Source organism: Globicephala melas, chromosome 3 (genome assembly GCF_963455315.2).
Source record: "Globicephala melas chromosome 3, mGloMel1.2, whole genome shotgun sequence".
Classification (NCBI taxonomy): domain Eukaryota; kingdom Metazoa; phylum Chordata; class Mammalia; order Artiodactyla; family Delphinidae; genus Globicephala; species Globicephala melas.
The window spans coordinates 154,959,101-154,980,958 of record NC_083316.1 but is presented as its reverse complement, the minus strand read 5'-3'; the positions used below and the strand labels follow the sequence as shown (position 1 = coordinate 154,980,958).

The 21,858-nt window shown below is 48.8% G+C and overlaps 2 protein-coding genes across 8 annotated transcripts in view; one reads left to right on the top strand and one right to left on the bottom strand.

The window, feature by feature from the left end:
• Positions 1-14,059, bottom strand: part of SNAP47 (synaptosome associated protein 47) — an 86,072-nt gene extending 72,013 nt beyond the window's left edge. For 2 of the 4 annotated variants that reach the window (XR_009563525.1, XM_030844817.2), the window contains exons 1-2: positions 13,589-14,054; positions 2,683-3,227 (exon numbers count right to left, since the gene is read on the bottom strand). Coding sequence is in view for 3 of the 4 variants with exons in the window: in XM_030844817.2 (XP_030700677.1) it covers positions 2,683-3,227; positions 13,589-13,747 (704 nt within the window). In the remaining variant the exon portion in view is untranslated. Of the gene's footprint in view, positions 1-2,682; positions 3,228-13,588 lie in introns of all 4 variants that reach the window. The other 2 variants (XM_030844822.3, XM_030844819.3) reach the window with 2 other exon arrangements.
• On the top strand, positions 13,750-20,943 carry JMJD4 (jumonji domain containing 4). Of its 4 annotated transcripts, none has more exons than XM_060296754.2 (6): positions 13,750-14,465; positions 14,722-14,887; positions 16,958-17,083; positions 17,433-17,700; positions 18,350-18,424; positions 18,875-20,943. In XM_060296754.2, the coding sequence occupies exons 1-6, from the start codon at positions 13,844-13,846 to the stop codon at positions 19,175-19,177; spliced, it is 1,560 nt and encodes a 519-aa protein (XP_060152737.1). In that variant the 5' UTR covers positions 13,750-13,843; the 3' UTR covers positions 19,178-20,943. The 4 variants fall into 4 exon arrangements, with proteins under 4 accessions (XP_060152737.1, XP_030700676.1, XP_030700674.1 ...); XM_030844814.3 differs by having other exon boundaries at positions 13,786-14,465; positions 17,469-17,700; positions 18,278-18,424; positions 18,875-20,941; XM_030844813.2 differs by having other exon boundaries at positions 13,788-14,465; positions 18,278-18,424; positions 18,875-20,939.
• Positions 20,944-21,858: the final 915 nt, after the last annotated feature.

The window sequence follows — 21,858 nt, the reverse complement described above, 5'->3', positions numbered from 1 at the left end:
AAAACATTAGAGTTCTTATCACCCCACATCTTAACCAACAGCTGGTGCTACCCAACTAATACATGTGTTGGTTTAATTTACCTTTCCCTAATCACTAGGGATGCTAAACTCCCTTTTCATTGGTCTTTTGGGATTTCTCATTTGTGAGACACTGTGGCAGAGACAACTAATGATGCCTTGTGTCCATTTTCCTGTTCTTCCTTCCATAATGGAATGCCTGAGTAATCTCTCACAACTACCCCGCTTCTTTGTTCCTAGGTGTAACTATGAGATTAAGTCCTACCAGTAGGATATGAGCAGAAGTAATATGTGCAACTTTGGGGTCACCTTCTTAAAGACAAGGCTGTGTTCCCTGGCCTCCCTCTTTGTTCCCCTTTCCCATTGGCTGTGAATGAGTGATACCAGCAACTTTTGATGTAGTGATGGTGCCATGTGATAAGACAGGAGACCTTCTAGCCAACATGCAGCCAGAGGTGAAGGCCTAAAGCAGAGCTTTCTATCTGCCTGGGATAACTACCTTCTCTGGATCATTATATGGAGGTCTAACTTATTTCAACCACAATATTTTTGGATCTCTGTTATAGGAGGTTCTTAGCCTAAACTCCAGTCAACGGCCTTTACTAACTTTTCTGCTGAATTGCCTTTTTCTCATTTTGCCTTTAACTAGCTGGGTATTAATCCTTTGTTGGGATATGGGTAGGTATCACAAATACTTTCTCCCAGCCTCAGGTTCATCCTTTCACTTTGTTGTTTGTCAAAAGAAGATTTACAAACCACCCAATTGTTCTCCAAAAGGATTATACCAATTGTCATTCCTAATAAGCAGTGTATGAAAATGCTTATTCACTATCCTCAGTTGGTATTGTGTATTCTTACTTTTAATTGTTACTAATTTGATCATTAAAACCTAGATTTCCATTATTTTAGTGTGCATTTCTTTGATTTCCAGTGCAAATGAACATTCTTCTAAATCTCTGGTCTCTATGTCCTGTTACGTATTGAAGATATTTAATAGGTGTCTCAATTTCCTACAGGAATGTTGTGTTATTCTGCGAGGGCTGACTGCTATAACAACTCCCGAAATCTTAAGGGCCTAGCCCCAATAGAGGATTATTTCCTGTTCACACTGTAGCCCAATTGAGGGTTGGGGTCAGCGTTCTGCTCTGGGAAGCCATTTGAGGCCCTAAACTCTGTCTAACTAATGTTTCTGTCCTAGGGCCTTCGAGTCCTGGAGGATTCCAGCAGGTAAAGGGGAAGACAGTACTAGAGATTGGGTAGCAGGGCTTTTAGAGACTAGGCCTGCAAGTGACCTACATCACTTCTGCCACAATTCAGTCATATAAACCCCAAACTGCAAGGGAGGGTGGAAAAATGTCTAGCCATGTTCCCATGAGGAAAACTCACAAAGGTCTGGTGATCTTACATCTCAACCACCATAAGCACCCCCTCTAAGAATAAGATGCAGGGCCCTGTTCCCTGTAGCTCTAGCACGATGCCCTTTACCGCATAGTGCTTAGAAATAGCAACAGGTGGTAACTGCAGAGTGGGGTCACTCAGAGGCAAGGGGTCTCACGAACAGCAGCCATGCAGCCCTGGTCTGAGACAGGGGGCCCACATTCAGGGCCCATCACTGAGAGGCTGCCACCTCATCCTGAGCTCTCAAGCAACCATTCCAGACATGGGGGAGAGGTTATTCCTACTAGACTCTAAGATCCCTGACTTACCTTATATGTCTTATAGTCAGTGCAGCGCTTCTCAAAGTGTGGTCTTTGAGACCCTCCAAAGGAGTCTGGGAGGTCAAAGTCACCTCATACAATACCACAACACTATTTGGCTATTTGGCTTTTTACTCTCATTCTCTCATGAGTGTAGAGTGGAGTTTCCAGAGACCATGTGACCTGTGATAATCACAGCAGACTGACTGCAGAAGCAGGCATGAGAATCCAGCTGTTTTCTGCTAAGCTTTATTTTAAAGAGAGGTACAAAAATCTGAAACAGTGCCACTCTTCTCACTACACGTTTTGCTTTATAAAAGTTATTTTTCATTAAAAAAATGTTATTTATGTTACTAGGTCATGGATTTATCATTGTACTTTTTAAATAAATAATTATTTAATTTCTTAGTTTTAAAAAAATATGGTACATATCGGTATATATAACCCACATCAACAAAAGTTCTTTGGGTCCTCAGTTTTTAAGGTGGATGGAGTGGCCCCCAAGACTGAAGGTTTGAGAGTGGCTAGTGCAGTGGCTAAGATGGTAGCTTCTGAAGCCAAAATGCTTTGGCTCAAACCTTGCTGCTCTACAGCTATGGTAAAGAAATTAAGATAAACTACACTAACGAACTTAGTGTGTGTGATCTTGAACAAATTACCCGGCCTCTCAGCCTCAGTTTCCCCATGGGTAAAATGAAGAACAACACACTCTTCTTGACTTGTCTGCTGATTCAGTGAGGTAATCCCCCTTCAACACTTAAAACTGTCCTTGGCACATACTGCACACTTAGCGAACGCTGGCCCTCATTACTTGCACGCCCACAGCAGTCAGCCCAGTGTAACTGTCCACAACAGGGGCACAGCATGTGTTTTCAGAAGGCTGAATGTGTAATAGATATGGGATGATGGAAAAGATACCATACCTCAGCCATCCAAAGGTCAGGTTATGATTACAGTGTTTGTTTACCTGTCAGCCACATCCAGGTCAGATTCCATCTTGTCCAGGCCTCTCGAGATACTGTCAAGCTGCTCGCCCTGATGGTGAAGGACTCTGGCTGTGTCTTCCAGACGCTTCTGGGTACAGGCCATCAGACCAGTCAACTCCTTCCCCTTGGTCATGGGGGTGGATGATTCCTCAACAGCAGCTCCTGACTGGGACAACAGCATCTCTCTCCAGAAATGCTCGATGATGCTGAAAACGACATTTCGACTAGGCTGCAAGGAACTGAACCAGTGCTTGTTGTGGTCCTTTTCCAGGATGGTAATAGAACTGAAGATAAAATAAGAAGCTTCTTTCTTGATCTCAATTATACTAGAAAGAGGAAAGTTGACAAGAATTTCTCTAGTTTTATCAGTCATAAATTTTAGTGAGAGAGAAGTTAATGAAAGTTTTCCAGGGACCCATTGCTTCTCAAGTTCTAAATAATAGGAGCATGGCCAGGTGTGGACGCAGATGTCTCTGCTCATCTGGTTCCTAGGTCGGTTTGTACTACGGCCAAGGTCACTCTGCCTCTGAAGGAGAGGGGGACAAATTAGTGGATAGATGAGCCTAAAATAGGACATCACACTTGGACTAGAGATACTAGGACACTGACAGCAAGGATATGGTCTGGATTCCAAGCACACTGGAGACTCCAGCACATGGCCAAGTCCTCACCTAGCAAGGACTCTCACACCACCTGTGATAGGCAGGATGAAGACCTTGCCCTACTCAGCAGAGAGGTAAGGGCTGGGGCCAGACTTGTGCTTGACCCAAAGCATCAAGGTCCCCAGGGTCTCTTCACTCACCAGAGCACCCACATTGGGACCAGGGTCCACAGCTGATGTGACCAAAAGAAGAAAATCAATGGAAAAGACCACCCAAGGATTCTTCATAGGAACACCATCAGCTGTGATGACCCCTATCAACTACACACTCTACAAGTTTCCAAACTAACATTCTCCTTTTGAAATTTTTATAAATTTACTTAGTTTTATAAATTTACTTAGAAAATAATCTTACAGACAACCTTCTCCATTCTTGTAATCCCAACTAATTTTATAGGGTTCTACATAATTATATAATTATATGTATATATTTTATATATAGTTATACATAACAAAGGTGTACTATTCACCATTTGCACTTATCAATGCATTTTTTTTTTTGACACGCTGCACGGCTTGTGTGATCTTAGTTCTCCGACCAGGGACTGAACCCAGGCCCTCGGCAGTGAGAGTGTGGAGTCCTAACCACTGGACTGCCATGGAATTCCCTGTGGATGCATTTTAAAGTTATGAATGACAGATTTGAAACAACCCTTGTAGAACACTTAGTCCAACCTTCTCATTGTACAGATAAAGAATATAAGGCCAAGAAAAGATGAGGACTTTGTACAAGGTCAAACCACAAGTTCATGATATTAACATGGCTAGAACTAGGCAGGGTAATGCCTAGTCCAATGCTCTTCCAATTAGAGGTCCACCTGTAATATGGCGTTTCTTCTTTCCTTTCTCCTCCTTCTTTCCTTCTTTCTTTCCTTCCTTCCCTCCTTCCTCAAATCCTCGTTCTCTCTCTCTTGCATGCACACACGCACGCGCACGTGCACGCACACACACACACACGAGTTTAATTATTACATGATTTCACTTATAAAAACAGGAGAAGACATAATATTATCCCTAAAAATGTTGAAACGTGTGGACTTTTACAGAATGGTACAGGGATTCTCTGCATTTGGTTAACAAGTTTTAAGCCCCCACCATGCCATGCTGGGCTGCAAGTACAAAAGAAACAACAATGACATAGTCCTTGGTTCATGGAGCTTAGAGTCCACTGGAATTCTATAAATTTCCTCATTGAGTTATATTCTAAAGACTCAGACTCTTCAATGTAATTACTGTATAGACGCCACATCAAGCAGCACAAGCCTGGACAGCAAAAGAAAAAGGCAGTACCTGCACCTGAAGAACATGAATTGAGATTCCTAGTTATGAAGAAACAAAGTGATCTGAGATTAGGCAATGTATCATCAAATATGAAATATGTTAATGTAAACAAAACCCCAAAGCTCATAGGGTTGTAGCCATGATACGGAATGTAAGGAAGTCTTAAGTGGACTACAGTGGCAGTCTAATTGGTCTCCTGCCTCTGGTACTCCAAAATACCCCCCCACTGCCACTGCAATTTTCTTTCCACAGTAAGAGAGGCCCCATCCAGCCCTCGGCCGCTCCCACCCTCTCTCTCCCTTGTGGGGCTGTATAGAACTTACGCACACTTACTGTACCTGTTAAATGGTAGGATGACCACTTGTTATTTGACTGCAAGCTCTCAAAGGGCAATGACCATATTTTATTCATAATCCTAACTCAGGAAACACTCTGTGACTGAATAAATGGAACAGACACTCGTGGTTTATGGTATCTGTCCATCTGTGACTCTCAGCATAGCTGAGGTCAATGCTCAGGCTGGTCTCATCCTACTGCTTAATTAAATACTGCACATACAAGGTATGGACATTATGGAGGCAATTCTTCACGGTACTTCTCCACATTTTATGTCAAAAACTGACATAAAATTTTATGTACCAAAAACTGTCCCAGGCTATCTTCCTTGTAACTGTGGACAGTGTCTCCCTCCTGGTTGAAAGAAGATCTGTTTCCTGACCAGGATAATAGGTCAGTGTCCCCTTGGAGGCAAGTGTTGGACAGATTTGCTAGCAGCCCCCTCATAAGCTGTGACACAAACCCATGGTATATGCAGCATCCACCTGTGCCCTCAGAATGTAGGGGGCAAGGGGAACAGATGCACACATGAATCCTGCTGTGCCATGCATAACAGGCCCTTTCTGACAGAGGGCCTCCTCTCTTCTGCCACATCTACAAAACTATGGCAGGCTCACTCTTCAACCCGCAATAAAGTCTCAGACCCTTCACAATCCCCAACAGTGATGTGCAACACAAAGATCATTCTACTTTGGGTATGGGTTCTTCATACGAGAATCTCTATTAAGCTAAATATTTAGGAAGCAAACTCTACAAATCAACTCTATTGATTCATAACACCCTAGGATGTTTTTATTTGACTTACGGGAATTAAAACTTTCCCCAAACTTTAATTCATTTTAAAAATAAGTACATGAAAAGTTCAGAAACAGGAGTCAGAATGGTGGTTATAACTGGGGAGAAAGGAGGCCTTGACTCTGTGGTGCTGGTAATGTTCTATTTCTTGCCCTGGGTGTATTAATTTTCTGATAATTCAAGATTTGTGCATTTTCGGTTCTTATGATTTGTTCACTTTTCTTCATTAATACTTCAATGAAGGATTTACTAAATATTTAGTAATAATATAAGATTTTATTAAAAATTAATAATAAATGTACATATGAAAGATATACCAAAACTAAATTTCAGCTGGGCATTACAATTTCAAAAACATCTGAAATCACTGCCTTAGGTAGCAGCACAGCTGGAAGACTACAGCACAAACCTTTCATATGGACAACGGCAGGTATTCCCACTCATCTGTGTGTGACCCCTGGCTACTCAGCCCCGCTGCCTCCACTTCCTGATCTGTCAATGGGATAACAATTGTACCTATCCCACACTGCAGCTGTAAGGCTTAACTGAACTGATAATGTGAAAGGTGCTTAGAAGAGTACTTGGCACCTAATATATGCTATAGGTGTTATTACAATCATTGTGAATACTACAAAGTATCTACAGAACTAACTCAGCTCATCTATTAGGAATGTGAAGAGTCTACTCTTGATTCCATTTCTTTAACGACTGCTAAAACATCACCATACCCAGAATCTGTTATTTGGTCTCATTAGTTTTCACCACCTGATCAGAGTTGGCTATAGACAGCACCTGGCCACAAAAACAAACATGACAGTGAAAAAGAGGAGAAAGAAAGAAGGAAGAATGTGCCTAGTGTACACAAAATTAAAGTGCCAAACAACTTGATTCCATTATAAGAGAAATAAATTTAACTCCTATGTTAATCAGATTGAAGTACTTCCCAAGTACACTCTAGAACTTCTCTTAATCACAGTAGCAAGGGCTGACCCAAACTTCCCAGATATGCGTATGTGCCAATCAACCCCTGTTACTCAGTACTACAAATCAGTCCAGTCTACCAGCTCTGCTAATTACTAATACCTGAAATTAGGACAAACCTAAAAGAAAGCTGCCATATTAAGCATGAGAATTTTGTCATCACGACAAAATGATGTCAGGGCTGGAGGGACCACAGAGATCATCTCCAACTCACTTCATTCAACAAATGAATGAGCACAACTCTATCATGGCAGAAGCTCTAAAAGTCCACTGATAGCTTGGCTAATACTCTTTCAGGAGTATTACCATCTTCAAGTGTTTTCTCTGAGTGTCAATTCTGAAAAAGCAATAGCCTTAGGACCTACATATTTAAGGAGATACAATACAGTGCAGGGACCAGAGGGTACAGGGGTAAGGAGACAGAACATATACAGTTAAAGATAAGCAACAATTAGACTGCAGATACTTGCACTGAACTGCAAAAACAGTAAGTGGTAAAGAACATTCTAGAAGAGACTACTGCAGATTAAGATTATAAGGAAGGCAAGCCTCCTACTTGAAGAATGTAGCAGGGCTGGAGCAGGAAGAAGCAGAGACTTTCCACTCTCAGGTCTGGTGCCACCTTCTTGTGCGTCAGTAGGAATGACCATTCTGAGTCACAGAGGAGCCTGAGGCTTATGGGGTCAGAAACTTCCCCAAGGAGACACAAACCCAAGAATCCATCTTCTTAGGCAACATGATGATGAATGCCAGACCAAGGGGAATCTCAACACTACAAACAAACAATCTCATACTCCCAACTCAGCAGGGCTCTGTAAAGGATCCAGGAAACCCATGCTCTTATGTCGCTGGAACGCTAACGAAGATCTCAGGTGTTTAAAACTCCTGACCTCCTGTACAGAAGACTGGTGTCTTCTTTAGGGGCTTTATGTGTGAGCTCCCTGCACACAGTGGGACTGTGTGGAAGCTCCCTGCGTGGGGCAGAGCAGCTGGGAGGGTGCCTTTCCTCTTTAACAGTGGTTCACTCTGGACAAAAGGAACTGTAAAGCCAAAGTGTCTTCATCAGACCTTTCTCCCTAGTAAGAAGGACACTCACCTGAGCACTCTGAAACAGACATAAAACAGACTACAGAGTGTCGCTGGACTAGGGCTTCTCACAGGACAGGGAAGCAAGGGTGTGCAGACCTTCAGCTTTTATGACTGACACACCTACAGTCCCCCATGAGCTGTGAGGTCCCCGGCGAGCCACCGGCACAACCTGCTAGCACTGTCCTGCCATGAGGCCACTCGGCAGTTATTCAGATGTGAATAATAGAAAAGTTTTTACTCTCAGCATTAGGGACTACTAACCCCATCAACCATGGTTTTCAGTGTTTCCACGTTCAAAACAAATGTCAGAGGCAAGGTACCTCTGGCCTCAGTCACTGCAATGTGCTCACAGCTCGGGTCAGCCCCTGAAACCAGCTAGACTCTGGTTCTCCTGGCTGAAAAGAGCCTCCTGCCACTTGGCCACCCCCTGTCTGCCATGAACCACCCCCAAGAGAGTCGTGGAGGGGCCATATCTTGTTTACCGCTATTCCCCATACTTTGAGACTTTGATTTAGCATGAAAATTGAATTTATATTAACAATTGCCTGACCCAAGCTGTCATTCCTGAGTGTGTACTGAGAGGTATTCCCTAAGCACTGAGTGAGATTATGCACAAATTCCCCAAAGAATTACTGAGTCTGGCATTGCAGCATCCAAGGAACCATGCTGTAGTTCCAACTCCAGCTCTGCCACAAACTTTATGACTGTGGAAAAGCTATTTCATCTTCTGGGCCTCTGTTTAACCATGAAAATAACTAAAAGACCTAAGGGCAATATCAGCTCTAAATTATTCTAAAATTCAAAAAGAGAGAAAAGTTAGAGGAAAGAAAATTTAAGAGAAGAACAGAAACACTTCTCATGATTGTACTAATACAAGAAATATGAGAAAAGTACTCAGGTTTGACAAATACCAAGGAAAAAGCAAAAGGAAAAACCTGTGGCCACAACTTTTCCTACCACAGATTTCCATGGCAGCTTTCCCAACAGACCAAAATAAATGAGGATTAAGTGGAAGGGCCAAAGTGAGAACAACATTCCCGTGTGCATTAGAATGACCCCACCCACACCCTCCCTCTCCCTCAGCTGAGGACTCTGATACCACACCTGTTCCTGGGTGTCCTGCCTTTCCTCTGGTCTCCATGCACAGTTTGCGGGAAGCAGTGTCCCCGCTCCCTCCCTCAAAGACCAGATTCTAGTCTGGTCTCCATCCCTTCGACACTAGGAAAGGGCATGCTTTTTTTCCCCTAAAGGCCAGGTAGTAAATATTTTAGGCTTTGTGAGCACATGGTCTCCCTTAAACTATTCTGCCATTGTAGAGTAGAAGCAGCCAGCGACAATACAGAAACAAAGGGGTGTGGCTGTTCCAATAAAACTTCACTTATAAAACAGGTGGCAGCCAGACTTGGCCCATGGGCCATAGTTTACCAACCCGTCCTAGATCATCTCATCAGTTTACACTCACGCTCTAAGACCATCTTAAAACAGACACCCTCCCCACATCCCCGCAGTCCTCTCCACTTACTGCTCCTCCAAGAGACTCCAAATGCTTCCCTGTGCTTGCCCCCCAACCACCAGCCAGGAATCTCCCCCTCCAGACAGGCTCCTGTCCCCGCCACTCGCTGACACTTCTCTGTCCAGGCCTCCAGGTGGCCAAATCCAATGCCCACATCTGTTCTAACCTCTGTCCAACACACCTGCCCATCTCCTGAGACACATCACGTCTTGGTTTCCCGGATACCATGCTCCCCTGGTCTCCCACTCCCTGGGGCCTGTCTTCAGTCTCCTCTGCTGATTCTTCCTCTTCCACCTGACTGCTAAATGCTGGAATGACCAGGTCACAACCTTGGTCCTCTTAATCAATACTCTCTAAGTGAGTCAACACAGTTTCACAGCATTAAATATCACCTTCCAGCTGTTGCCTGGCCTGCCAAACTTTCCTCTCCAGCCCAGACTCTCTGAGACTTGAGTATTGCCTGGGCGTCTCCACATGACCATCTAACAGGCATCTGCAATTTAGCAAGCCCCTCCTTCTGCTCCTGCATTTCAGTGAAGGCACTGCCAGGTGAGTTCTCCTGGATCCCCTCTTCCTCATCCCTCTCAATCTGTCAGCAAGTTTTGGCAGTTGTATCTCACATCTGCCGTCTGCACCGCCCCCCATCCCCACGACTATGCAACACTGTCATTACTCTCCTGGACAACTTCCCACCTGACCTCCTTGTTTCACTCTGCCTCCCACTACCCGTTCTCTAGCCAGCAGCCAATGTGACAGTCATAAAACAAAATTAGAAAATATCATTCTTCTGCTGAAACCCTTCCCCATGTACCTCGAGTAAAGTCCAAAGTCGCCACCCAAGTCATGTAGGCTTTACTAACTACAGCCTCACCGACCAGCCCGTACCCTCTCTCTGCTCTGCTCTGTTCCTGTCTCAGGCTCCCCACCTGCTGCTCCTGGGACTCTGAACAGCCAACTCTACCTCACTCTCCAGGCCTCTGCTCCAGTGGCATCCTTGCCCCTTCACCAACCACAGCACTCACCAACCACAGTACTCACCATAATTCCAAAAAGCCTGTGAATGTGCTTACACGTTGACCAACTCAGTCAAAACAATAGAGAAGGCAAACATTACAAGGAGGGTGCCTTGTGCACAATGCTGGTGCATCATAGGAACCCATTAAATACGTGTTGAGTGAACCACAAATCATATGATGTGAAAACATTAACTGTGTCCACTGTGGACAGTTTTCTTCCATCTATCTGCTGAACTAGGTCTTCACTCTATGCTAAGTTCACAGAGTCCTCATTTGGTCCTCACCTGCTGTAAACTGGAACCCACATCTTCCAGTGAAAACACAACATGCCTGCTGAATTAGGGAGAAGAGGTCATGGCAAGGTACCTCAAGAGTCTTTGAGACTAATCCACACAGTGATGCTCCTGGGGAAGAAATGAATGGTCACAGGGACTGAACTAATTAACACACTGCAATTAGTATAATGGATCTCTCTTAGCACTTCCATCAGACCTGTGTTCTGGAGTAGACTCAGTATCAAGTAAACATCCTATTTTTAGTTAATTTCCAAAGTAACAGACTAAGCAACATTTTATACACCTTCCAATAACTCCTGACCACAAGAAGGCTTAGAGTCAGAACACTGGGAGCAGTGTCTCCAGGCACCAGTGGCCAGTCTTTTCCATTACCTTCACCTCCTGCTCCTCAGAGGCTCTCACTTTCAACCGGGGAGGTTTGCAGGTGTTCATTTCATTACAATAACATAGCCTATTCACATGGTACGTGCTATCTTTCTAACCTCTCAGAGCAGACAACTAGGATTTTATGTTATTCCCACTGCATCTCCTACAAAATGCTAACTTTTAAACTCCACTCCTGCCATTTTTCTTTCTGGCCCTCTGTGGGGTGTGTCACTGAGATGTGACAAGGCTTAGAGCAGTACCCTGCTCCCAGATTCTGAGTCAGGTCTGGGTGGGGCCCAAGAATGTGCATTTCCCACCAGTTCCCAGGTGATGCCAGGGCTGCCGTCTAGTGGCCTTGGAGGGACACAGACCTGTGTTCCAGTCCCCTGTTCTCACTAGTTATGTCAGGGCCTCATGCGTATAGTTGTGATAATACTGTCAACACCAGCGAGCCATCATGTGAACTAGGGGAAATACAGGACAAAATGCCTGGCCCAGGGCAAATGCTCAAGAAAGGAGACCTTCTTTCCTACCCTGAGTTACTGGTTCAGTTGCCCCAACAATCCTGGGGAGCATGTGGACCTGCTGGCCTAAAGCGTCCCCTTTCTTATGAAACTTAGTCTCAACCACAGAGCTTCAGAAGCTAGAATCCTGGGATTCTTCCCAGGCAATGTCTATCTGAATTTCATATTTCCCCTGTGAGGCAAACTTTGAGCCATATTTCTCAGTTCTTTAGACAATTATGAACATTCTGCTTCCCACACTTTTTCTATTTGCCTTCCATGATCTGCACTCACCACAACTAAAACCAAATAATTAAGGAACATCTGGTCAATATGTGGCAAGAAATTGACATCTGTTAATCTTTTTAAAAAAGTTAAAAGCAGCAAAAGCTTATATATATAAACTTACATACATATAAAATAGAAAGAGAGACTGTGTCTTTGTGTATGTGCGCGCGCGTGTGTGTGCGTGTGTGTGTGTGTGTGTACAGGGAGGGACAAAGAGAAAAAAAAATGAATGAATGAGTGCATGCCTGGAAGGATAACTCTATATCAAGAAACAAAAGCTGCTCATCTCTGGATGGAATTAAGGGTGACTCTTTTTCTCCATTTTAACTTCCCAGTGCATTCTAACTTTCTGCCCAACACTGGCCCAATGAAGAATTCCACAGCTTGACCATGTGAGGTACAATGAGACAGACTGGGAAGGGAGCACAGTGCACACAGAATCACACAACCCCTCACACTGCTCTGGTTGCAACGAACTCTCCACTCCAACATCTTGCCCATGTTCTCAGCTCCCACTTTAGACCCCTCCTATACCTGGACTTCAGACTCTCCCTAACTCACTTTTTCCTAGTCCTCCCCTTCTCTGCCTTTCCCCACTTCTGGTCCTCACTGTTCACCTTCTGCATAAGCTTCATACCCCTTGGAAAGAGTCCCCCCTCAAGCCCCGCTCCAAAGCTCAGAGCCCTCATATCCCCAGAATCTCACTTATGCCATCTATAAGGGTAAATAAACAAGATTACATCTTCACTGTTTAACAAAGGGGAAGAAGTTGCCCCTTCCCTGCCCTTTGAGTGTTTCCTTTAGTCAAGAATGAAACAAACTCAGTGTTCAGATTTTACAGGGCACAGTCACCACCTGCTGACTCAGAGCAGTAAACACGGACCTCCAGAACTGAGGCAGGAGTCACTCATCAGCTGCAGACTACACTGGTGCATCTATTTTTCCCTCAAGGAGATGAGAGAGGTCTTAACAGTTCATTCTTCTACTTCCTTGTGTATAAAATGTGTGACGTTCTGCCCAGCTCTGTACTCTCTTGAAGATGCCTTACATGCATGTAATCTGCTCATACAGTAATGAAACTGTTTTCTTCCTTTCCATATTGATATGGGTAGGAAAGACATCTATTTCTCCAACATGCTGAGACCCTGACGTGTCACCCCCACCCAAGTTCCTCTTTGATGTCCCCCATTTCAGGTCTGCTGGTGTGCACAGCCTCATATCCCCACCCTTGATGCCCCCACACCTTCACTTCAGACCCACTCTATTCCCCCAGCAACCCCTCCGGGTCCCCACCATTGCCCTAGTCCCCCAGCATGCCTCCAGGTCCCCACCATGCCCTTCAGGTCCCACCATCCTCTCCTAGTCCACAGCATTTCTTCCGGGTCCACAGCATTTCCTCCGGGTCCCCAGCATCGCCCTAGGCCCTCAGAACCTCCCTAGTCTCCCAGCATCCCCACCAGGTCCCACCATCACCGGCAAGTTACAGCATTCCTTCCAAGTCCCCATCAGCCCCCTAGGCCTCCATCATCGCCCTAGTCCCCCAGCATCCCCTCCAGGTCCCCAGCATCCCCTTAGACACCCAGCATCCCTCAGGACACTACCTTTGGCCCTTGTGCCTCTCTGGTAGCCCAGCCCACATCCCACCACCTTCCGTAGTCCTTGGAGCATTGAAAAGAGGAGGAGTCCTCACTTCGGCGGTAGCGTTAGGAGGGACCCTGACGGAAGAGCACAGGCCCAGCTGCAGACTGGAGACACGTCTTACCTGAGTCGCGGGGGAGGCGCGAAGTCGACAAGACTGGGGGCCGACACCGTTCAACAATCTCTGAAGCCGCGGGGGCGGGGGAACCTGGAGCTGGGAGGATCGTGCTGTGGGCCGCTCCTGTGCCTGCGCCGGGTGAGGGCCGTAGAATGCAGCGAGCATGCGCCCAAGAACTGGCTCGCCGTGTTTCAGGCTCGGCCAGGAACTTAGACCGCGGGCTCTAGGTTCCGCTCGAGTGCTCCGGGACGACCGTGGCCTATGAGTGTCTGTACCTCGCCGCTTTCGCTCTGGCCGGCGCGGGGCTGTGAGGCGCGGGTGCTCAGAGCGTGTACTGCGGAAGCAGGTTTAACAAATACTTCCTTTTTCACCTCCCTGTTTAAAGAGCAGAGAAGTGGGAAGCCGGAAGCCGGATTCTGGGCCTCCAGGAGCACTCCGTCCCCAGCAGCTCCTCCGACTCCGCGCAGCCTCTGTGACCGCCCCGCAGCCCTCCTTGTGCCCTGCAGCTCCTCCGACACCCCCCCGAGCCCCGCCCTGTTCCCGGCAGCCCTCCAGATCCCCCCGGCAGACTCCCACCCCACTCATCCCGCAGGCCAGGGACGGCGAACCTGGCCCGGGATGGACAGGGAGGCGCGCGTGTTCGCCGAGAGCCACTTCCGAGGCCTTGAGGGGTGTCTCCCCCGCAGGGTCTGCCCGAAACTGGACCGCGTGGACTTCATCGAGAAGCCGGACTCCTTTTCCTACGCCGACTTTTTCAAGGGTTACCTGCTCCCTAACTTACCCTGTGTTTTCTCCAGCGCCTTCACCGAGGGCTGGGGCAGCAGGAGGCTCTGGGTGACACCCAGTGGAAAGCCCAACTTCGATTATCTGCTTCAGAACTATGGTAAGGACTGAGCGCGAGTGCCCCGGGCAAGAACAGCATGGAGTGCAAACACAGGACTAGACTCTTAGGTCGGACTGTGAGGGAGGGCGCAAATGAGGACAGCCACAGAGGGCTTGAGGGAGGCAAGGCATGAGTCACTCCCCAGAAGAATTCACCTGGAGACGGTGTAGCAATGAGTTGGAGGGCAGACAGGGTCAGGGAGGATTGACAGGCTGGAGGACTCAGAAAAGTCTTGTCCCTGACCCTTTCCTTTCAGGAGACGTGGTTGTACCTGTTGCAAATTGTGGGGTCCGGGAATACAACTCCAACCCCAAAGAACACATGACCCTCAGGGACTACATCAGCTACTGGAAAGAGTACATTCAGGGAAACTACTCCTCTTCACGGGGCTGTCTCTATCTCAAAGACTGGCATCTGTGCAGGTAAAGGAGCCTGGAGCACTGGCCACAGCACTGCTTTTCAGTTCTGAGAGAGCCCTGGCTGCACACGGAGGAACTCATCTTTTCCCCAGTTCGGAATTTAACCCACTTTCCTCGGCCTGGTTGGAAGTGTCATTCTCTCCAATCATGGCCATCTCACCATGCCTGCACAGGCTTGGTTGCTATGAGGAATGTGGGCCTGGCAGAGGCACAGATGGGCTATGGTTACTCACCTCTTCTTTGTCACATTTGCCCAGAACCATGCTTGTCATCTTCACCTCCATCTAACTGGCAGCATCCAGCCTTTGCCTGTTCTCTCAGATGCCCCTGGGACCAGCCTCCCCTGTCCAGACCTACTTCTCCAAGTCAGGCCTGTTATCATCCACCTTGGCTGTTGCCAGTCTCCAGACTAGCTGCCCCGCCTCAAGTCCTGCACCCCACTGCTAAAGTCCAAGTGAGCTTTCAAGCAGGACTGTGCCCCAACCATTTAAAATCTCCATCACTAACAAGCAATGCCAACTCTTTAACAAGGCCTTCCGAGATCTGTTGCCACTACCATATGCTTCTTCCACCTGGGGAGCTCAAAGGATGTGCTCTGAGAAACGCCTCGCTCTTGAAGGCAGCCCCACCCCTTCTGCTGGCCTTCCCACTCTCTGAGGTGGTCCTTAGGTTTTGTAGCCATTTCCCCTGCCAGGGGTATGCTTTTCACAAGCAGAGAGGGGGTCCTAGTCAGACCCCCGCCATCTAGCACAGGGCCCTGGCACCGATCAGGTGCTCATTTAATGAATGAGTGAACAGTGGAATTCTTGTTTTGCTGATGCAGGAACTAAGACTCAAAAAAAAAAAAAAAAATTCAGGCCCTTGTGATTCCCAAGAGCAATCCAAGAGTACATGAAGGGCACGAGCATCCTGCTCAAAGTTTGCCCTTGGTACTGTCTGCCACACAGCTTCTTACTTGTCAGAGAGACCTGGCCCGGCAGACAGTCACTAAGATGCAACCAGACTCTGGTCCTAGACTTCACGGACTCATATTCCAACAGCACAGATGGACTCATAGATTCAGACACTCGTGCACTGTGAATTTGTGCTTCAGATAAGCAACGAGTAGTTTTTTGGGTATAAGTATGTCCCAGGTATTACAAGGGGCATACTTATCCTAGAAACTTGTTCACTGTTTATTTGAAATTCAGTCTTGAGGAAGTGTCTTGCGTTTTCCTTGGCAACCCAAAAATAAAAAGAACAAAGGAAGGCCTGGATCAGGCACGCAGGGGTAGCCACATGGGAGGTGATATCTGAGCAGGGTTTTGAACGATAAGCAGGAGACTGTCACTGTACAAAGGTATGGCAGCGGAGGGACCTGCATGGTGTTCTGGGGAACTACTGGTGGTTTGGTACTACTAAGGCTCTCCCCTGTCATGGGCTCTGACCGAGAGTGTTGTGTGACCATGTTGTTGGTAGAACTGCACTCTCCCTTGGGCTGGTTTAGAATGCTCCTCTGTTTGGGACCCCATTGGTTGGGTTGTGGGGATGGATCCAGGGAAGTGAGGGGTTGAAAAGGACCTCCGTGTACCTGGACTGTCCTCACGCCTGGGCCTGTGGCTTTGAATCTTCTCGGCAGAATCAAGGTCACTGGTGTGGTTAAAAAAGTGGAGGAGGCCCCCAAATTCTGGAAACCAGCATGATGCAGATGATGCATTTAAACCCCAGCTCAGCCTGAAGCTGAAATCCTGGAATGGGTGTGGGAGTGGCCAGGAACATCTAGGTCACTGCCTGTACAAGTTGTCTAGGCTGTGTCACAGCACCCCCAAAACCATTTCATCTGCTTACAACTCTGGTTCAGTCATTTGGGCAGGGATCAGCTAGGGCTACTTGGGGCTGTGGTCATCTGGTGGCGGGTCTATGGCTGGGTGGTCTGAGGTGGCCCCACTTCTGGTGGTTGGTGCTGACTCCAGAAGGCAGGTCAGGGGTCATTCACATAATTTCAAAGCTCTCATGATATTTCATGCACTCAGGACGTGGGTGCCGGGAGGTTGGCTTGTAGCCACTTCTGTAGCTTCATGCCACTTTCTAAAGGGACTCCTCGGCGGAGGGCGTGTTCACCCTGCCCATATACTTCTCATCTGACTGGCTCAACGAGTACTGGGATGCCCTGGACGTGGATGACTACCGCTTCATCTACATGGGGCCCACCGGCACCTGGTAACCGCCTGTCTGCTCCCACCCACCATCCTACACCCCGTCCCTGGTCACTCTCCTGAACCTTCCTGCTGGTGTGTCAGCTCTTGCCCAGAGCCTCTCAGAGATTCCTGTTAGCCACGTAATGGAGTCGGCTGCCAGGTCTGGCATTTCTAAGCCCACTTACCTCTTTCCTCTGTGGAAAGAGCTCGTGCACCTCCTGTGTGATGTTCTGGGGTGGGGGAGGCTTGGCCCTCCCACCTGGCTCACAGGCCAGGTGTGAGAGCTGGGGACCACTGAGCCTGGCCAGTCTACTCAGAAGAAGCAAAGCCCACATCCAAGCCACACAGCACCAACAGAAGCTCTCGCACAGGTCGCCGTTCCATGCTGACATTTTCCGCTCCTTCAGCTGGTCCGTCAACATCTGCGGGAGGAAAAAGTGGTTCTTCTTCCCACCGGGGCAAGAAGAAGCCCTGCGGGATTGCCACGGTAGCCTGCCCTACGACGTGACCTCCCCCACACTCCTGGATAGCCGCCTACACCCCATGCGAGATCACTGTAGCCCCCCACTGGAGGTCACACAGGAGGCAGGCGAGATGGTGTTTGTGCCCAGTGGGTGGCACCATCAAGTCCACAACCTGGTATGCTGGGCACTCCCTACCCCATGTGCTGTGGCCCAGATGGGTCAGGGAGACAGGCCACAGGGCTCCACTGAGCTGACTCTTACCCCCGTTCACCTGTGCCCCTTGGCCTGCTCAGCAGCTCTTCTTGCCCTCGGCACCTTCCTAAATGCGTTCCTGCAGAGAGAGGGCTGAGCCCACCCGCCCTGATCCCATAGAGTGGGCAGGCTGTCCCTCTGGGAGAGCCTGGGTATGGGATGGGGCAGGCCATGGGCAAGGCTGGTACTGCATGTGGCTATATTGGTTCCCTGCATGCAGCACTGCTGAGGGCCCCCAGCCTCTTTCCCTCCCTCCCATGTTGCTTTCCTGGGCAACAGTGGGCAAGGGATCCACACACTGTGGTGTCCCAGCCCTTACGGAGCCCCATTCTGGGCTAATTGTGGATTCAAATGATCCCAGCTCCCTCTTCTCTGCTGGCTCCCATTGGGAGATGGAAGCAGCTCCTCCCAGCGGAGGAAAGCTGAGAGGACCTCAGGACGGGGAGGGGATGGTGCCCCCTGTGGGCTCACGGGGACAGCCTGTGCCCTACCCCTTCCAGGAGGACACCATCTCCATCAACCACAACTGGGTCAACGGCTGTAACCTGGCCAACATGTGGCACTTTCTGCAGCAGGAGCTCTGTGCTGTGCAGCAGGAGATCATTGAGTGGAGGGACAGCATGCCCGACTGGCACCACCACTGCCAGGTGGGACAACTGGTCTGAGCAGGAGGGGGGCACAGGATGAGGCTCACCAGGGCTATCTATAGTGGGAGGATTGGTAGGGGGCTCACCTGAACCAGGACCACAGTCAAGGGCAAGAGGGTGCTCACCTGGCCCAGGGCGTCAGTGTGGGGAGGGTATGGAAAAGCCCCAGGACAGCCTGCAATCTTAAGGGAGGGTGTGGTCTCTAAGGTCAGATCTGTAGTCTTGGGGGCCTGGTGGCAACCAGGCCTACCTATTTGAGTGAGGGTTCTGGGGCTTTCAGGCTGCAGGACTCAGACCCATTTGATCACTGGCTGGCCCCCAAGTGTCTCCATCCTCGAGGACTGGACTGTGTCTCAGGGCCCTTTGTAGCCTAGACTCGATGCAGGGTCAGCAGAACTTGCCTAGAGCTGTGAGTGAGCAGCAGCTCACTGGTTGTTCTTTCTGGCCCAGGTCATCATGAAGTCCTGCTCCGGGATTAATTTCGAGGAATTTTATCACTTCCTCAAGGTCGTTGCTGAAAGGAGGCTTCTCCTCCTGGCGAAGGGGATGGGTCCTGGCAAGGTGGAGGGCGGCAAGGGCACCAGGCTGGGCCCCCAGCAGGCCGCTTTTGACATTTGCCGCATAGCTGAGGTACTGGAGTCCGTCGTGGCCCACCCTGACTTCCAGAGAGTGGACACCAGTGCATTCTCACCACGGCCAGAGGAGCTCCTACAGCAGCTGGAGGAGGCTGTGGCCACCACCACATCCCTTTAGTGCATGCTGCAAGGATCGGGTGCAGCACATCCTTGGGGGACCCTGGAGGCACCAGTGTGGAAGGCAGTCACCCTGTGCAAGGGTCCCTTCTGGAAATAAAGCTCTGTCCTCCTTTGTGGCCTGGGATGTGTCACCTCCCTGTTGAACTGTCACCTCGGCGTCCCAGGCACAATTCCTGCTCTTTGGGGTCTGATATGTCCTGGCTGTCTCTTGGCATCCCTGGGGCCCCGATGCCTGTCCAGAGGGTCCAGGCTCCTTGTCCTCGTGAGGCCCAGCCAGGACTGGGAACTGGATCCGGTGAGGGGGGGTGCATGGGGAGGTGTTGGTCATTTGGACCCACAGCAAGGAGGCTGGAAATGTGCTGGGGACTCAGGAGTGGGGGTGGCATGTGGCTAGGTTTTCTTCTCCCCCACCCCCCAGCCTTCCCTCAGCAAAGGCCAGCATCCAAGCTGACAGGCCTCCCATCCTCAGCAGTGCAGGGCAGCTGGCTCGTCTGGCAGGGCCCCCTCTGCAGTAGCACCACATCCCTGCATGAGTCCACACATCTCCCACTGGAGCAAGACCATCAGTGGGAGGGTCTGGGCCCCAAGGCAGCCCCAAGACCAAAGGCCTGTGTCTCTATCCCACACTAGAACCACCTGTGCCCACCTCCTCCCCAGCAGGATCCTAAGCCAAGGATGTCTGTTGGTCAGGGCTCTAGGCCTCGTGTGCTGTCCTTCATGCAAGCCCCGCAAGTGTCATAGGTACATCATTGACGTGCCGCTTGGGCCGTGCTGCCAGTAGGGCAAGGCAAAGCACCAGTGAGTTCATCCCCCTCCTGCTTGCTACAGCACCACCTTTCCCCTTCAGAGACTAAGCCAACCCTAGCAGCTGCATACCCAGTGAGGGAGAGGGCCTTGCCCAAGGTCTCCCTGCAGGCCAGGTAGGGCCCAAAAGGCCAGCTGGAACCTGGGCCTCTTCCACACTTCATACACCTGTTCTGCACCATACTACTTCAACTCATTGAACACCCACTATCCGCCATCTAAAGTCACTTTGCAAACAGTGTTTGATTCAACAACGACTCTTTGTGCACTCATTCTGCCCCGTCCAGAATTTTTTGTCATTGCAGACTCTTTACACTTGTATGTACTATCCAGTTTCCACTTCTTGCACACCTATATTACACCCAATAGTCAGAGTTTCAGGATTCTCCAGAGAAATGGAACCAATAGAGTATGTGTAGAAAGAGAGGTGTTAAGGGCTGTTGATTGTTAAATCTGCAGGATAGGCTGGAGACCCAGGGAAGAGGTGACCTTGCGGTCTTGAGTCTGGAGGCTGGAAACTCAGGCATGGTTTCTGTGTTGCAGTCTAGAGGCAGAAATGCTTCTTTGGGAAACCTAGGTCCTTTGCTCTTAAGATCTTCAACTGATTCGATGAGGCCCACCCACATTATGGAAGGTAATCTGCTTAAAGTCTGTTGAGTTCACAGCAACATCCAGACACTGGCATTTAGCCAAACAACTGTGCACCATGACCTGACCACACTGGCACATAAAATGCACCATTGTAATCACTCCCCGCGTATTCACTGGTCACTCTGCTTCATCCAGTGCCCACTTCTTATGATATTGACCAGTGTCTCCTTGCTCACTCACTGTGCAATTCAAAAGCCAATGACTGTCATTTCCATTTGACTTCACACTTTGCACACCTCTGCCATTCAGTGTGTACACACTCGCCATGTGCAGTTCAACAGCCAATCTATGCATGTGCATCCCACTTTCACTCCAGCACACTCTTGCAGCATTTAACAATTGCTCCTCCCATGCTCACCATCAAATTTTCTATTCTCACACACCCACTGTGTGCTATTCAACAAAGTCTTGTTGCACCCACTGCAAGAGTCACTGAATACTCCCTGGGGCCATGTTATCAACTACTCTTCACTATTCTTCCAGCTTCCCCTCCTATACAGCCACTGTGTGCCATTTAAGTCAGTGCTTGCGCACTCACTGCAAAACAACTACTCTTTTGCACGTTTCTGTCAACTTATCAATCTTTCCTTGCACATTCTGCGCCATCCTAATTCCACTAAGCCATCAATAATCAACTTTGCAATTGCTATCTGTAGTTCAACAACCATTTGCTCCATTTTGCTCTATTCTGTGTCCGCTTCTTGCACTCCCACTTGCATTCAACAGTCACTTGCACAAATCACTTAGGGCCTGGCAGAGGTGAGCCCTGCTCTGTGTCTGAGTGACAGAGCCGTCACGGAGGAAAAGGTAACTCAGAATTGCCCTGCATTTCATCTGTCTCTTGCCTTTATAGGCTGTATATTTAGGGGATGTTACTGAAAATAGGTGACAGGGTGCAGGCTGAAGGCTGTATAGGGTCTCAGGGGCTCCCTCCCTGTGCCTGGCATTAGCCCTTTAGCTTCCAATCCTGGGAGAAGCCCCAGGAGGGCACTCAGGTGAGTGCAGGGCAGTGTGTGTTTCCCACCCAGATTGGAAGCACTCTAGTGTTTAATTGGTAGAGCTGTGTCTGTGCTGCCTATGGATTGTTGGTCCTGGTGGTACACCTCCTCCCCTGCTTATCAGGCTGCATCTTTTAGCCCTTCCGACATGAAAGGTTGACATCCCCTTGACATAACCAAAGTACATTCATCAGGCCCCAGCCAGAGAGGAGTGACCTGATGTACC